Consider the following 18,565-nt stretch of genomic DNA (forward strand, 5'->3'; position numbering starts at 1 on the left):
TCCCGGAAGACTTTCATCACTGTAAATACTAAAACAACAATGACGAAAACCCATCAAACATCTATGGGTAGTAGAAATTGGAGATTTAACAAGGATTTTTTCCTTTTATAATAAAAATAAGCTGCATTTATACTTCTTTCTCTTTCGGCTTTTCCCATCAGGGGTCGCCACAGCGAATCATCCTTTTCCACCTCACTCTATCATGAACATCTTCTACCCTAACGTTAGCCAACTTCATGTCCTCTGTTAAGACATCCATATATCTCCTCTTTGGCCGTCCTCTTGCCCTCCGGCCAGGCAGCTCCATCTCCAACATCCTTCTACCAATATATCCACTATCCCTCCTCTGAACATGTCCAAACCATCTCAGTCTGGCTTCTCTGACTTTGTCGCTAACACAGGCAACATGAGCCGTCCCTCTGATGTACTCGTTCCTTATCCTGTCTAACCTGGTCACTCCTAAGGAGAACCTCAACATCTTCATCTCTGCTACCTCCATCTCAGCCTCTTGTCTCTGTCTCACTGCTACCGTCTCTAACCCATAGAGCAGAGCTGGTCTCACCACTGTCTTGTACACCTTTCCTTTGAGTCTTGCTGGCACTTTTCTGTCACACAACACTCCTGACACTTTCCTCCAACCGCTCCAACCTGCCTGCACTCGCCTCTTCACCTCTTTTCCACACTCCCCATCACACTGAACTGTTGACCCCAAGTACTTAAACTCCTGCACCTTCTTCACCTCAGCCCCCTGTAACCTAACGCTTCTACCTTGATCCCTCTCGTTCAGACACATGTATTCTGTCTTACTACGACTGACCTTCATACCTCTTCTTTCCAGAGCAAACCTCCACCTCTCTAGCTGTTCCTCCACCTGCTCTCTACTCTCACTGCAAATTACAATGTCATCCGCAAACATCATTGTCCAGGGAGATTCCTGTCTTACCTCGTCTGTCAGCCTGTCCATCAGCATAGCAAACAAAAAAGGACTCAAAGCTGATCCTTGGTGTAGTCCCACCTCCACCTTGAACTCCTCTGTCTGACCTACAGCACATCTCACCACCGTCATACTTCTCTCATACATGTCCTGAACTACTCTGACATACTTCTCTGCCACTCCAGACGACCTCATACAGTACCACAGCTCCTCCCTCGGCACCCTGTCATACGCCTTCTCTAAATCTACGAACACACAATGCAGCTCCTTCTGACCTTCTCTGTACTTTTCCATCAACATTCTCAAAGCAAAAATGGCATCAGTGGTGCTCTTACGGGGCATGAAACCATACTGCTGCTCACAGATCTCCACCTTCTTCCTAAGCCTGGCTTCCACTACTCTTTCCCACAGCTTCATTGTGTGGCTCATCAACTTTATTCCTCTATAGTTGCTGCAGTTCTGCATGTCACCCTTGTTCTTAAAGATCGGGACCAGAACGCTTCTCCTCCATTCCTCAGGCATCTTCTCACTCTCTAGAATCCTATTGAACAACCTTGTTAGAAATTCCACTGCTGTCTCTCCTAGGCACTTCCATACCTCCACAGGTACGTCATCAGGACCAACGGCCTTTCCGCTCTTCATCCTTTTCAGAGCCTTCCTAACCTCATCCTTTCCGATCTCTGCTACTTCCTGCTCCACAACAACCACATCTTCCTCCCTTCTTTCCCTGTCATTTTCCTCGTTCATCAGCTCCTCAAAATACTCCTTCCATCTTTTCTGTACACTCTCCTGGGTTGTTAGCACCTTTCCATCTCTGTCCTTAATCACCCTTATCTGTTGCACGTCCTTCCCATCTCTGTCTCTCTGTCTGGCTAGTCTGTACAAGTCCTTCTCTCCTTCCTTTGTGTCTAACCTGTCATATAGCTCATCGTAAGCTTTCTGTTTGGCCTTTGCCACCTCTCTCTTCACTCTACGCTGCGCTTCCTTGTACTCCTGTCTACCTTCCTCAGTCCTTTCTACATCCCACTTCCTTTTAGCCAACCTCTTCCTCTGGACGCATTCCTGTACTTCCTCATTCCACCACCAAGTCTCTTTACCGTCTTTCCTCTTTCCAGATGACACACCTAGCACCTTCCTACCTGTTTCCCTGATAATCTCTGCTGTAGTTTCCCAGTCCTCTGGAAGCTCATCCTGACCACCCAGGACCTGCCTCAACTTCTGACTAAATTCCTCACAAGTTTCTTCATTCTGTAGCTTCCACCACTTGGTCTTCTTTTCTGTTTTCCCTCTCTTCTTCTTCCTGACCTCCAGAGTCATTTTACACACCACCATGCGGTGCTGTCTGGCTACACTCTCTCCTACCACCACTTTGCAGTCATTAACCTCTCTCAAATGGCCTCGTCTACATAGGATGTAGTCCACCTGAGTACTCCTACCTCCACTTCTGTATGTCACTCTATGTTCCTCTCTCTTCTGGAAGTAAGTGTTGACTACAGCCATTTCCATCCTCTTCGCAAAGTCCACCACCATCTGTCCCTCCAGATTCCTTTCCTTCACACCAAACCTGCCCATCACCTCCTCATCACCTCTGTTGCCCTCACCAACATGCCCATTAAAGTCTGCTCCAATAACAACTCTCTCTCCTCTGGGAAAACTCTCTATGACCTCATCCAACTCACTCCAGAATCTCTCCTTCACTTCTAACTCACAGCCAACCTGTGGCGCATACCCACTGACTACATTCACCATCACCCCTTCAATTTCTAACTTTAGGCTCATCATCCTGTCTGAGACTCTTTTCACCTCTAGAACACTGTTCACAAACTCCCCCTTCAGAATCACTCCTACCCCGTTTCTCTTCCTATCAACACCATGATAGAACAGTTTGTATCCTCTTCCAATACTACGTGCCTTGCTGCCCTTCCACCTTGTCTCCTGCACACACAGTACATCTACCTTCCTTCTCTCCATCATGTCTGCCAGCTCTCTGCCTTTCCCTGTCATTGTGCCAACGTTAAGAGTCCCTATTCTCAAACCTATGTTCCTGCCTTTCCCCTTCTCTCTCTGGCCACGGACCCTTCTGCCTCCCCTCTTTCTTCCACCAACAGTAGTCAAATTTCCACCGACACCCTGTAGGTTAACAGCATCGGTGGCGGTCGTTGTTAACCCGGGCCTCGACCGATCCGGTATGTCTAAAGTGTTGTGGATGATTCGCATGGTTATTTTGGCAATTTTTACGCCGGATGCCCTTCCTGACGCAACCCTCTCTATTTATCCGGGCTTGGGACCGGCACAGAAGTTACTGGCTTGCAACCCCTGTGGCTAGATTAAAGCATGCATTAAATTAAAGCTGCATTTATACTAATATGATTAAAACAGTTCATAACTAAAGAACAAAAACCAGATCCAATTTCCTGTAATTGATTTATTTTGCACAAAATGTTTCGCTTACAGCCTGATTTGTTTTAAGTATTACACCACAAAAACAATCAGAGGCATTAAATTAAGTTTTCATTGACATGAAGGTTACATGAACTTCTATAGCCACAAGCACTTTCAGCAACATGTCTAAAGTTATCTGATCAACATTATGGGGCTTTTATTTGATGTTTTTTGTAAATCGCACTGATAAAAATGCTCTTAAAATGTATTTTCTCGACATTTAATTTGTGAAAACCTCTGTGCTGCTTGAGCAGGTGCTAAATGTGAAAACAACTTCAGTTGTGCAGAAATTTTAACCTTAAATTAAAAGGAAGGCTCAGACATGAGCTTTCTGACATGAAAAGAAGAAAAAAACCACTGCTATCCTTTTGAGTGACAAGGCTCCAGTCTAACCTGCCAGCAAGCAAATAAGAAAAGTGAAGCAGTTCCTTATAGGATATTTCTTGAGCTCAAAACTGTCACTAACAATGTGTAGTTTTTCCAAGCAGTTAGGGAAACAGCTTACTCACTGTACAGCTGTCTCACCCACTGCATGCACACTTTTTCAGCACCCTGATTTAGCTGAAAGACTCTGAGGATGGGCCCGAGCTGGAGAAGGATGCTTTAAGACTGAGCTATAGTTAGATCCGAACTCCGGCGGCCTCGCCATCCCCAGAAGGACACATTTTATACCGGAATTATTCAGCAGGACGTTTCATAGGAAATATATGATAACGAACAGGGAGACTTTCCTGTGGTTGCAGAGGTCGTAGCAGAGTCAGATACTGTTACGCCACGGTTTGCAGCAGACCTGCACTCATTTCATCCCAGAATGATCAGCACTAGGAGCCGCACAGTTCAGAGCAAAAGCTTAATGGTAGACGGATTTTAAAAACGCACTTTACAATAAATTCAGATGAAAAGCACAAAAACACAGAGCGGGCTTTAAATGACAGGAAACATCAGCTCAATCACACACTCGCTCACTGACACAGAGGGTGAAATGAGCAGACCTTGATGGGCTAACATGACACGCTGTGTCAGCATTTGTGTCGTCGAAACGGAGAGGGGAGCAGACACGCGGTGCAAACACGCACACACATGACCAACCAACAACGACTGTGAGCTGAGCAGCGCTCGCTCCGAGACGCTCATCACTTCCCATTGTCCTCAGGCTGCTCCTGCTGACCTGCAAGGCTGCTTACAGGCATGCATGAGCACGACACACATGTGCACACACACACAAACACACACTTGACCTGCAACCCTACATAGCGACAAGCTGCAAAGTGACCAAAAAAAAGCTTAAAAAGTCAACCTCATGATTACAAAAAGATTGGTAAAAGGAAAGATGTTAATTTATACCGAAACAAATGAGGAAGGGGAAACCTGTTTTATTTTCCTTTCTGTTTATTTGTGAATAACTTCTTGAAAGTATATGGCAAAGTTGTTACAGAGTTGTTACCTTCCTTCAAAGCCCAAAGTGCTTTGCAGTCACAGTCTCCTTCACCCACACATTCACGCACTGATGGCGACCTTTACACAGGTGTTAACCTTTATCCACCAGGAGCAATGCGGGGTTCAGTGTCTTGCCCAAGGACACCTCGACATGTGGGCAGGCAAGTCGTGAACCAAGCCTGCGATCTTCCAGTCAGTTGAATGTGCGGTGCATTTTGTTAGAGTGGACACCTAATTGGCTGGCCGTACAGACCATGCAGTCTGTGCGCTAATGTTTGGGAGCATTTGTTTTTTTTTCAGTATTGGCGATAAAAGGGCGTTGGACAAAAGTCAAGTCATGGGTAAGTTGTGTCATACCAAAATTAAGTAGCTAGGCATTAATCAATTAGTTTGATTTAAGTTACAGAGCATCCTGTTAAAGCTGATCTATTGATAAAAAGTAACATTATGATGTTTTTTTGAGGTTGTTCAGTTCAGACAATTTTTTCAATAAAAGCTCGTTTGTTGTTAAAGTTGTAAGAGATTTTTATCATCAAACATGGAAACATGCAAACAGGGAAACATTTTCCATGTCACAATTTTAAAGTTTTTAATTAGGGTTTGGAAGTACAATATATCGATCTAGTCTTTACCTACAAATGCACTTTGGTGGAGAAAAGTAAGTATTATTGCTAAGTGTTGTGGCTAACATCCCTATTTCCCTATTTCTAACCACAATGCAAACCAACTAACAACTTATGCTTTAATTTGACAGAATAAAGTGTTGGTAGAAAACAGACAAAGTAGCCATTCTTTGTATTTCTGAACAGAAAAAAGGTTAAAAGAATCAGTTCTTCATACTTTAAGTCTATTTTAAGACTCCTCCACATTTGTTTAGATGGTGTGTTTCACAGATAAGAAGATTGTTTATTGTTTTTATGTGTTTGTGAGTTATTTTAGGCCCATTATCACATCAATGCACCGAATTTTCTTTACACTGAAAGATTTTGGTCTTCTTCTCAGGGGATCAATGGAGTACCTGCACCATGCGGCATAATTTACTGTCCGGCTTGCTTTGAAGTCTGCTTTGCAGGAAGAGCCATTACTGCTTCAGCTGTCAGCATAAGCTGCTACAGGATGCTATTTTCATAAACACGGCGGCAGGTGCTCCCACTCAGCCATCTCTTTGAGCTGCATACAGAGTAAAAGTGTTCGCTGCAATGTGACGACGCAGCCTCCAGTCAAATCCCCCCGCTAGCAGCAGACCCACACTGAAAGACTATATGTAAATCTCTTTGATGCAATTTGAATAAAAACGAAAAGACTAAAAGATGGCACTGACTGACAGACTTTAGGAAGAGAATAGCAAGCGGGAGGACAGGAAACAAGATGTTTGCAGCAGAGAAACATGACAAGTGTGCCAACATGGTGACAGGAGGGAGAGACGTAAGAAGAAATAAAAAAAAAAAGATGTAAAACAGACACTTGAGAGGTTCAAATGCAGAAAAATGAAAGAAGCACACACCAGGAAAGGAAAAAGGAAGACAGGAGATCAGGAAATGTGGGGAAAAATGAAGATCTGGACTTGACACGAGAGGAGAGATGATATGAAAATGAATGATGGAGGAGAGTAGAGGAGATGGGAGCATGTTGGCTTGAGAAAAGCTTCCAGATGTTTCTCAATGCAGCTAATCTGCATCTTAATAAGTGAGCAGGAAACTAATCAACTCATACAGTTCTGCCTGTCAGTCTCCTTCTTCATCTTCTTCACACATACATACACACAATCACGACACGCACTTGGATCCGTGCACAGCCGGCTCCTCCCACTCTGCCTCCTATCGCCCATCGTTTTATCCTCCTTTCTAATTCTGGAGTTTACGACTTCTCCCATCTCCTGCCTCTTCAGCAGCAATCATCCATCCATCTGTCCGCCAAGTCTGCCTTCGCCTCTTACAGCTTAATGTGGATCCACTTTGCTTTGTGTGAAAGCTGACAGTTGCGCACGTCTTTGCTAACAGCCTGGAACAACCCGACCGCATCAGGAACATTTCTTTAGTAAACGGGTCATAAAAGCTGGCAACTTGTCAGTGATTTCACTAAATACAAACAGAATTCTTCAAAAAACTTCATGTCGTTTATTTTACTTACTAAAAAGCTACAAAAACAAGAGCTATAACTGGCCTGTACACCTGCACTTTTACTGCAGTATCTCAGCTTGTTTCCATGCAGAGGCCCTTTAGCACACTAGAAACTGATGCAATGTATGGCGATCGCAGCTGTCATGCTTCAGGTCTGAATACATTAACAGACTGCTGACAGCAAACTGCAACCATGTCAACTAAGTGAAGCAGACAGATTTAAAGCTAGGAGATGCCGGGCTGGAGGTGAACTTTGCAGCATTTGCGGTGGTGACAGGACAGTTACAGACCAAATAATAGCATCCATGCTGTAGGAAGTGTTCATTTTTCACTTGTTAAACTCTACATAAACAAATAAAGGACATTTTTTGATTGGAATTGAAATAAACTGGATGGAACATTATTTGTCTGATAAGGAGAAATTCACTCATCATGGCAACTCAAAAAAAAAAGGCAAGTGATTGACAACTCACTAAATATCAGATCAAACAAAAAAATACGTAAATAGATACATAAATAATTGTGGATGATAATAATAATTGGGTCTTCATGCACCAGATTGTGATCAGTTTCCAGTTGATCAGTTCTTGCCATTACCACACAATCCTCTTTATATGTTTATTTGAATATACATTGGCTAAGGTCGGAATCAGAATGGAAAAGCCCTTTGGTCCAGACCGAGTCGGCTTAATTTTGTCCGGATCGAGTCCTGAACCTTGCGTTTGGTCTGATTTCAGACTGTAATCAAGCGCACAATTCCGTTTTGAACCAAAGCTTGTAAACAAAACCACATAAGTTAAGATCTCTGTACAGGAAATACAAGGGCAGAGCAAAGGGCAGAGCAAAGCAACGAGATAAAGAATAATGGAAGTCCTATGCTTTTCTGAATAGTTCTGTCACAAAAACAGGCAGACAGCTGGATCCAAGTGCAGCAGGTTTATTAGCTCAGCTAAAAGTCAACAAAGCTAAATCAGGGTCAGGCAGGCAGGCTGGGGTCAATAACAGGCATAAGATCATCAGAGAAGAGACGGGGTGGTCCGGATCCAGGCGAGAGTCGGGGCAGGCAAACAGTCAGAAACAGGGTCAGGAAACAGAAGATCAGATCCAGACATAACACTCGGTATTGAAGGCAGAGTGGCACAAACAGTACTTTACACTGAGTGAGGCTCAATGCAGTGCTTAAGTAGACTGTAAGTGATATGTAAATGCAAGTCAGGTATGGGGCATCCAGGAGCTCTGCGCTGGGGTTGCTGGGAGATGCAGTGCATTCAGCACCCTGGAAACCGTTCCGGGTGCTGACCAGAGGGGGAGACAGAGCTCTGACTTCTGACAAGTTCACCGATTCAAACCTTTTATGTCACTGACCGCTTTTGAACTTCTGTATTAAAGTCAGGTACAACACTTCTTATTCTGCAAGGTGGTTGCTAAGGAGACGTTGGCTAAAAAAGTAAGCTAAACTTTTATGACGTATAGATTTCGGGAAAATAGTGAGAAGAAATGCGCATCACGTTAAAAGTTGTTTTAATGAGTCTGCATTCATCTGACCACATTTCAATGAGTTGCTGTGTCTCATCGTCACAGTTGCTATATGTTCCTACTCTGTTTGCATCCCATAATGCTTGGATACTGTGGCCATTTTAGTCCAGTTGTTCCGCTCCAAGCAAGGTGCCTATTAGAACCGAGAAAACTCGAGGAATCTCAGTCTGAGTGGAAACGAATCAAGACCACCTCCAAAAATGGGTCAGAGAGCAGTTCCTGGTCCCAGACCAGGGTCCGCTTGAGTTTTCAGACTTAAACTTTGTTCCGGATTATCAGGGGAAACGAGATTGGTTCACTTTAAGCAAACCAAATGTGTCCAGTCTGAATACACTCTAAAGTTCCACCACGTTCTGACATAGATTTGGAATCCATTCATGAACATTGGAATCATCTCGACTTTGTTTTTTATGCTTTAATTCCTTAAAGCTCTTTCTGCTTTAGTCTGTTTTAATTGTGCATTTGTCCATGTTTGGTTTATTTAGTTTCAAACGTCTGGTGATACAGATTTGGGAGATGAACCCCAACACTTTAAAGCCTTACTTAGTTTTTAGGAACTGCAGGAACTGGACACCGTTTACAAAACAAGATGGAGGTGACCGCAGTTTTGCAGCATATTTAGGTTTATGGTGAAGAAAAGTATCTTTTTTGCATCCATCTGAGCAACAACATCAAAGCTACAGACTCAAAGATGAAGAACCAATTGATAAAGAAAACTTTATGTGCTCTGGATTCCTCTGGAGCTGACTGTGCAAAAGGAATGGTGCACCATACAGCTGCACTGCTTGTAAATATTTCAGAACAGGTTCTTTTTTTATTCTTTTAGTACAGTTTCCTGTAATGATAACAAGGTATAACACTTTCAAATCCCTATATATTTCTACATCTTCTATTTCATACAGATGCAAGCTCTAATCAACATGAAGCTCTTTCCTACAGCAGTAATGTTTAACAGCAGATTGATTTTTCTACAAAAGAGTTAATAAAAATTGTAGAGAAATATCCAGGGTACTTTTTCTGGTTATGGAGTCTGGCTTTAGATAAAGTGAACAGTGAAACATGACAATTCAGAGTCACAAACGTGCACAGTAAAATATCAAAATAGGTTTAAGAAATTTGACTTTCTGAAGTGTTCAGAGTTCATAACTTTTTTTCATTTCAAATACAAAACATAAAATGAAAATAAACATAAGAGTTAAAAATAGTCAGATAAAACAAAACAATATGATTGAAAATTATTGGCTAGAAGAAAACTCTTGTCTGATCCCACCCCCCACAACACCTTATGTTATGCATATTTCTATTTACATTTCATTTACCTTCTGGGACCTATGCAGAAGTGACATTTTTTGCTTTTACTGATCATTTTTAGCCTTGTAAAGTTTCATCAGTGTCATCTTGTAAGTTTTTTTTTACCATACATGTAAACTTTTGCTTTGTTTTAAACCTTCCCCCAACCCGTTCCATAACTCCACACCACATATTGATGAGCACATTTTCTTTTTGTAATATGAATGCTGCTCTTTGAAGTTCAGCTGTTTCCTTAAATTATAATCCCCATCTCTGTCCTTAAACATTTGATGTACATTTACTGGGAATAAGTTATTTCTGGCATTATACATTATGAGTGCTGCTTTAAGTTTGACTGTTTCCCATAATTTCAATAAACCCAACTTTAAAAACAGTGCATTCATATGTGTCCCATAATCCACACCATGAACTATTCAAACAGCTTTTTTTTAGAGATCTACAAAGAATGTAGATTTGTTTCATGTGTATTTCCCCAAACGTCTGCACTTTACTGTAAATGTGGTAGTTTTATTGATGAATATATTATTAGACGTGCTTTGTGAGTGAGTGTATGACACGTTTTCCCCAACACTGCTATGCTTTTAGCAAGTTTAGCTCTGACTTGCTTTATTTGTGGCTTCCAGCTCATTTTGTGTTCCATAATTTCTCCAAGGAACTCAATTGCATCCACTCTTTCCACCACATGATTATCAATACTAACTTTTATTTCTAAATCTGCAGGAATATGGGGATTTGAAATTATTTCTGTATTTACTATTTTTACAACTTCCCTGAGATTCTCCCCTCTACATGCTATACTTGTGTCGCCAGCGTAAAACAAGTATTTGGATGTATTTGACTCCATGTATATGTCATTAAGATATAGTATGAACAGTTTTGAACCCAATACGGACCTTTGTGGTACTCCATAGCTTAAATTTAGCAGGGATGATTTACGATTTTCCAGTTGTAAAAACCGCTACCGGTTTTTAATGTAGCTATTTAACCAGTTTACTGCCAGTCCTCGTATTCCATATCTTTCCAATTTGTCGACTAAAATGTTATGATCGGTAGTGTCAAAAGCCTTTTCAGATCCATGAACACTGCTATTGTGAACTCTTAATTATCTGTGCCATTCATAATTTCTTCAGTTAGTTGTGTAAACACCATGGATATTGATCTATTTTTTCTGAAACAATTTTGGTCGTTGGACATTAGTTTATGTTTCTCAACAAAATTTTCCAACCTTGAGAGTATTTCTGAGAATTGGCAGAGTAAAGACACTGGTCTGTAATTTGTTAGTTAATGTTTGTCCCCTGATTTGTGTCATGGAATTACTTTAGCTATTTTCCTTTTTCTGTGAAAATGTTTCTGTTAGAAAGGACAAATTGCAAATGTAGGTTGGCGGCTCAACAATGGAATCAGTTACCTTTTTCACCACCATCATATTAATTCCATTACAGTCTGTAGATGTTTTGTTTTTGAATTATTTGACGATTAGTAGAATTTCTTTTGCTTCCATAGGTTTTTAAATGGATTGAGTTTGGATTTTTCTTTACGTGGTGTTCAACTGTTTCCTTTTCTGATTTAATTGTGCAGATTATTTTGTCGGCTGACCTTGGCCGTATTTTGTTTACAAAATATTCATTAAGCTCCCTAGTCCTATGCTGCATATTGTTGCACATCTCATTTTTTTACCAACAAAACGTCAGAATAATTTGTTTTCTCTTTCTGTTTTCCGAAGACACTGTTCAATACTTTCCAAATTCCTGTAGTATATGATTTTTTTTAAACTTTCCAACCAAACTCAAGCTGCCTTTATTGTATTTATTCCCATCTTAGAACTTTATTTCCTTTTTTTACCTTTTAACTTAAAATGATAAGGCAACATAAACATTATAACATTCTAACTTGTTTTAATCATTTTGCATCTTTATCCCTCATATGATAAAGATGTAATGTTTTAAAAAATCCCTTGTGCATGATTCCATTTTATTCAAACTTAATGTCTGCAGAAAAACAACTTTTATTCATCCAAAGCTGAAAACTACAGTTTGTATGATTTTACTGCAGCATTCCATGCTGTGAGTGCTGGGATAGCTGGACGGCAGGGCACTGAGTTCAGAGATGCTGATGGACCGCAGGAGGATCTCTGAAGCTGAGATTGAATCTATTGCACAGTGTGACTGTTTTGCACACTTCTTCCAGACAAATTCAAGCACCCAAAGCATGCTGTACACGAGTCAAAGAGTTGGTGGTTTCATTGATTTAAATGAAAATTGTGTTTTTTGGGTGTTTTTAACATGCTTTTGTGGAACGTTTGTCATAATGCAGGACAAGAAAGTTAAGCTCAAAATTGCATTTCTGACTTTTGTCTTTATTAAAATTGATGGGACTCAGGAACAGATGAAAAAAAGCCAATTGAAAAGATTGCTGTTTGAAAATATGCTCTGCTCCATTCCGATGCATCCACTTGCAGACAAATAGATCCATGAACGTCTTTGTTTTCCTCCTCTGAGACAGAATTTTGACCAAAACTGTACAGCTGGATAACTCAAATGTCGCTCACCATTTTTGTACCAACAGTAGCTTGTGGGAGACTAAATAGAGAGCTCTCGGCAACAAGGGTGGGAATGGGGGCGGTGTTTCTCTGTGCCAATTTAGAGGACAATTTCTATTGAGCTCCTGCTTCTCTTCAGAAACTATGTACTAGAAAAATACACTTTTACAAAAAAATGTAGCAAAAATGGCATGATTATAGTTAAAAGACCACTGTGAGCGCTTTAAGAGAGATCAAAAGATGATCAGAGTGAGACTCTGGGTCTACTATCATCATCTTCTTTCTTACGAGGTTTGACAATTAACTGTAGCAATACTATAAGTAATGTATAAAATAAAAAAACTTTACAAAAACTTTCTCTCTGTTAGACTATTTTTACAGTCACAGAATGATTTCCTAACTGTCAGGCTTTTTTATCGATTTACTCCAAAGTCTCTTGCCTGGTTATAAATATTAGAAACTCAACAGAAACAACTGCACAGTTTTGATGGGATCCACTTGTGAAAGAAGGCACTGCGAGTCAGGTATGTGTGGAGGGATAAGATGTCAGAGCCCAGCCGATTCGCAGTGTGGAAAAACCCAGCCAGAGTCCTGGCCTCAATCGGGGCAAGAAGAGGCACGGCTGCCGTTTGAGGTGTGTGAAAGGAACGTGTGATGGGTTTATCCCGCAGAGTCCATGAGCACCTCGGGATCGTGTGTGCACACACACACGTGCACACACGCATCAAGCCCGACACAAAGTCAATCTTCAAGCGAGTGTTGTTCGATAATGCGCAGGGGAGGGCTGAAGGATGTCATCTCGAGAAAATAGGATTTCATGTAACCGAGCAGAAAACTGTCTACAAGACTCTCCAGCTGGCTTTACGAGTTGCAGAGTTCACACTCTCAGTCGCACTCATTAAGGTTTAACACCATTAGTTATGCTATGTACAGGCTGCTAAGAAAAATGGTAAATACACGATCACCCTGCCAGGGGGGGTTTAGGAGAGGTACATTGCTCTGAGGCTGCACTCCAGCTTACATTCACAGGCGAGAGGTAAGAACGGTTCTGATGTTTGCTATTCTGCAGACGTCAGTGAAAATACAACACGGATGAAATATTAACACTAAATAACGTAATAAGTGAAGTCAAACAGAGAGGAGTTTGGCCGCTGACGGTGTTTGCATCAATGCGATGGGGGGGGACCTGGTGTGGGTCTAACAGTGTGTACCAGGTTTGAAGTGCTGCAGTGAGACAAGACATGGATACCGAAAAGAACAGCAGCGTTTGGAGAGACGGCACCTAAGGAATTTGTGAGGAAGAATGAGGAAAGAAGACGTGTCAGGGTCACACAGGATGACCAAAAATGTTGTTTTATTTTGCTAACTTCATTCACAGGAAGCACAAAACACCCAAAACACTCAATTATTTCTCAATGCCCGAAGAGAATGCACTTTTTTTTCCTGAAAAAATGTAGTCGCCAGCTGTTTTTTCCCCTCCCTACCCTGAAGGTTTTCCTTAACAGACAAAAAACAAAACAGAGACTCTAGACTCATTCTTACTTTTTTTCTATCTCTAATTAAGCAAAATCCCTCCAAACGTTACATTTTACCGAAAAGCAAGCAATCAATATGTTTAAAGGAAAGAATATCAGCAAATGAGAGAAGCTCAGACTGATTCTTCTTCTTCTTCAAAAAATAAAAAAAGAGGTACGATTGTACTCCGGCATGAATTTTTAGATTGTGTGATTTTTAACAATAAAGAAAGATTATGAGGACACAGATCAATACTTTGAGTTTGTTACACATCACAATTAACACAAACCTTTATTGAAAACCACACTGACCAGCAGACTTGGTTTGAACGGATCACAAAAAAAACATCCACTCCATTTGATTTACTTTCACTCGCTGAGCTCTGAAACGGATCAAGCTGAACAGGTTCGGAGGACAGTGAGATTTGGCCAGAAAGCACAAAAACAAACAAGAAAACACAGCTTGTTCTATGAAAATGTTGAATATTGATAACACCATCACACATTCCACCAGCAGAATTTTGTGCAAACAAGCCATGCCAAATGTTTCCAGATAAAGAAGACAAATGGGAACTTTGTCAGACTGGCAGACAGGTAAAAAAAAAATCTTGAGGTGTTTCCAGAGTTTTAGGAATAATTATATATCAGATCAAGGTAGAACTTTAGCTTAACCTGTATTCAGGCCAAAAAAAACAAACTAGAAGAAGCTGCATTTCCAGAAGAAAAAGCAGCGTTGAATGCTGTACTGCTGAATGAAAACGAAACGTACTTTTTTTTTTTGGCAAAAAAAACCAAAACGATCAAAGCTGACCATAAATAAAGTGAAAACAGCACAATAACAAAAAAAGATATTTTTGTGAAAAATGCCAGCTCCGGGTATCGAACCAGCGAGCTTCTGCACCAAGGATCCCCCATGTATTTATTTCAATGGAGGCAAGACTCCTGAAAATCCTGGAATATCTTGAAAATCCAAAGATTTAAAGGACAAAAAGTCATAGCTGGAAAAGCTGAAAGAGCCGAACATTTTAATAGTCATATGGTTAAAATATCTGAAAAATTGTAGAAGGAGTTAAGCGGCAAAAAATGGCAGAAAAACCTATAATAAAGAAAGACAAACTGGAAAACAATGGCTTGAATACTTTGAAGTATTCAACCTATGATAAAGCATATTGAAAAAGACGGAAAAAAACACACATATGCATGACTTATAAGAACAGACACTGAACCTAATGTTCATTATACCAACAAACAGCGATGACAAAAAGCAAGAAAACAAGTTAAAAAATAGTAAGAGCTCATAATGTACAGGGCCAAAACAGTGATGCGATTAAAGCAACAGTCAATTTCTTCTATTGAAATGATGAATAAATAAAACATAAGGTAACTAAATAAAATATATATAAAGTTATATATAAAGTATTTATGCTTATATAAGAGTCATTATAAAGCCGAGAGCAGGTCCATGACAATAAGCTAAGTCAACACCTAAACTGAAGTTTTGGTTAAATAAATACACTGAAGAAGTTTTTTGATTTTAATTGAGCCTTCAAAAAAAGCTAAAATGATTACTTTACCACAGACAGAGTGGCTCAAAACATAAAAAACCATACGCTATAACCCATGATAGTCACCAATATCTGCTTTAGGGGCTGGAAAAATCAACGCTTTGTGCTCAGTGATCCTAAACAGTGAATGAAAGAATGTAAATGTGAAAATGCACCAATAATACATGGCAGAGAAGAAACTAGACAAACTGTAGGAAATATTCACTTACCCATCACTTTTACAAAATACGCATCAGCTTCAAAATTATTCTTCAAGGCGTGGATGGTGGAATCTGTTTGACCGTCTGCATGACTCAGAACCAGCATGTCTAAAATACCCTGTCGTCAAAACACAAGGAGAACCGTTTTCAAGACACAACACACGATGGTTAAATTACACCAGATATCATCATATGAAGGTGAAAACATTTAACACAACATCTGGAGCAGATAGTGTGTTTGTAAACAAAATACACTTTCCAAATATTTAATATTAAATTAAAAAATAAAAGACAACTATCTCATCGATGTCAGTTTCAACAGAAGCATCACAGATGATCTCTTTTTCTGCTCTGGAAATTTAAAAAAGGGAAAAAAAAAACATGTCAACAGCAAAAAATTAATTACATTTTCCTCTCCATCCGGCACAATCATGTGAGTTTGTGTAATTGTGGAAGTCCATCGACAAGGTTAAAAGAACCGTAAAAAAGTGGATAACATTTGGAAAAAAAATAGAAAGATGTATGTTATTCACACTGAAAATTGCTGATCCGTGTTCATCCAAGCTTTGCCTTCTTTTGTGAGTTTATAGAGCAAACCGCTGTGAAAGCAACTTTCCGCAATAAAAGACGTAGTCTGACAATTGTTTACTGTATCACTGTTGATTTATTGCTGATAAACATTCGTTTTTCTCATCTCGTCTCTTTGGAGCTCTCTTTAGTTTAGACTACCAGAATTTCTTCAACTGTTTATGGAATTAACGTCATTCCAGTGGTTTCTGAAGCGGAAATAAGCAGCTTTACGCCATTACTTTTACATCCAAAGCTGCTTTTCTCTGCAACAGAATCAGCCGATTGACATAGATGGCATCAAAGAGTTACATCCAAGAGCGCCTGTTATTCAGGTGTCGTCAGCGACATCTCTGCTGTTAAAGGGCTAAACAAAATAAAATGACTTGTATGTGTTGTGCTTCGGACAGGCTTTCCTGCCCGTGTTTTTGTCTAATTAAATATACTTTTGTTTGTATTTTTATGTTTGTTTTGTTTTGTTTCTAGAAAAAAACCGTCTACGTTGTTGATAGATTTCTTCTGGCCCATGCGTTAACATTAAGAAGAGTCTGCAGGAGTAACCAACAAGATTTTTAACTTTTTAAGAGAGTTTTAACGCTCCTAGCATTATGTGATATTTTTGAATGCCGTAATTTCAGGATTATAAACCGCTACTTTTGTCACTCGCTTTTAACCCTGCCGCCTGTTCAAGGATGCGGCTAATTTATCCATTTTTTCTAACGGCCGCTCAAGCAGAAAGGGTAAGCGTGAGGCAGGGGGATTGCAAGTTTAATGTAAATCTCCGTTTTGAGAATGAATAGCACAAACAGATACTCACAGAAATTCAAAAAGAACTGTAGATGGTTCTAGTCATCTGTCATCTCATTTTACTGTCTGTAATGGAAAACTATCTGTGAACCATACACTTCTTGACTCCAAACAGTCTCAGGAAGAGACTTTGAGTGAAACTTTATGCGTAATCTCATTTCCAGCATCAAGCCCATTTCTTTTAACACACCCACCAACAGCCAAACAGCGTGGACCTCATTTCTGCTCTTAGACCCCTCAGTCATTGTTCAACAAAAAGAAACATCCATGCTCAGCCCTATTTTGACTGCATCCCATAATCCCTTGCTGCCATTAGACCCAACGTGCACGTGACCGCCACTACAAAGTGACGCAGTTTTCAAGTTAAAAGCAATCGTTAAAGGCAGTGTGAAAAAATCCACCATCACCAACGGGTTTGGAAAAGCCGGTCTGCTGTGTGACGGAGAGGACAGCGCAAGCTCAGGAGAGAATTTACCTCAGAGTGACACTGACAGCTACAACCAAGGAGAGACAGAGAGACTGTGGCCAAGAAATGTCTGAAGCTGTTCCAATCCAACACTGAGGAGGAAGACTTCCATGCACACGCATGACCAATTTTCTGTGCAATACGCGCAAAATATACGTAGTGGCACGACCTTTAGATTGTGTACCTTTATTATTCTCACATAAAAAATAAACAAACATGAATTTGGGTTATGTTAATGTCTAATCAAACAATTTTGGAACTCCAAAAAAGTAAAATGAGCGAGGTTACCGTGGCGACAAAGACAAAATTGCAAGGTTTGGTGGTGGTACTTGCTGAAGTTGGAATGAAAAAAATCAATCTTTAAAATTGAAATCCAATCTTTTGGGCGAACGCTGAAAGGTTGGTATATTTTTAATCACTTTTTTCTTTACATTTTCAACAGATAAAAATCAGACTTCGACGTACTCCATCATGTTTACTTTCATAAACCTTTATGAAATGTTCATCAGGATCTACTGTGTCCAAATACAAAATCTGAAATAAATAAAGCATCACTATTACTCACATCCTCATAGATGTCAAAGAAAGTCGCCATGACTGCATTTTGGATGGCTCCCAGATCACTCTGGTCCCAGTGGACGTGGAAGGTGCGGCCTACGCCGCTGCATCCGGGGCTGGTGCAGGGAACGTTTTCCAGCAGGAAGGCGCGCTGACCGCTGGGAGACATACAGAAATAACACTCTTTATGTTCTCGGGCACAGTGATGTCGGCCCGATGACACTTGACGAAGAGCAGTGAGTTTGATTATCAGATTGTTCTGACGGTTTATGACCTAAGCCGTACCTCCTGACAGATTAATCGCTTTTCATTTACATTTAAATATCCATGCCCTTGGTCAGACAGAAATGTTTTGGATTTAAAAGAAAAATTGGATGGAACGGTTTGTTATTTTTGGAAGTGAAAATTTTGCAATTTTCTTAAAAAAAAAACCTTTAGGAGGGTAAAAAAGTACTTTTTTCTTTTTCAACCATTAATTGACATTTTTACTTGTTTATACAAAATGGACATAAAGAACACAGAACATATTGCGGTCTGACCTAAGGTGAACAAAAGTAAACTAAAAGGAA

General features: G+C 40.3%; 1 protein-coding gene across 2 annotated transcripts in view; it reads right to left on the reverse strand.

Annotated features, from left to right (window-relative positions):
• Window positions 1-18,565, reverse strand: part of itfg1 (integrin alpha FG-GAP repeat containing 1) — a 159,142-nt gene that overhangs the window by 54,956 nt on the left and 85,621 nt on the right. For both annotated transcript variants that reach the window (XM_023953696.2, XM_078944681.1), the window contains exons 11-12: window positions 18,004-18,154; window positions 15,608-15,716 (exon numbers count right to left, since the gene is read on the reverse strand). In XM_023953696.2, the coding sequence (XP_023809464.1) occupies window positions 15,608-15,716; window positions 18,004-18,154 (260 nt within the window). The remainder of the gene's footprint in view (window positions 1-15,607; window positions 15,717-18,003; window positions 18,155-18,565) is intronic.

The sequence above is a fragment of the Oryzias latipes genome, chromosome 3 (assembly GCF_053564925.1).
Source record: "Oryzias latipes strain Hd-rR chromosome 3, Olatipes_Hd-rR_3.1".
NCBI classification, from domain to species: domain Eukaryota; kingdom Metazoa; phylum Chordata; class Actinopteri; order Beloniformes; family Adrianichthyidae; genus Oryzias; species Oryzias latipes.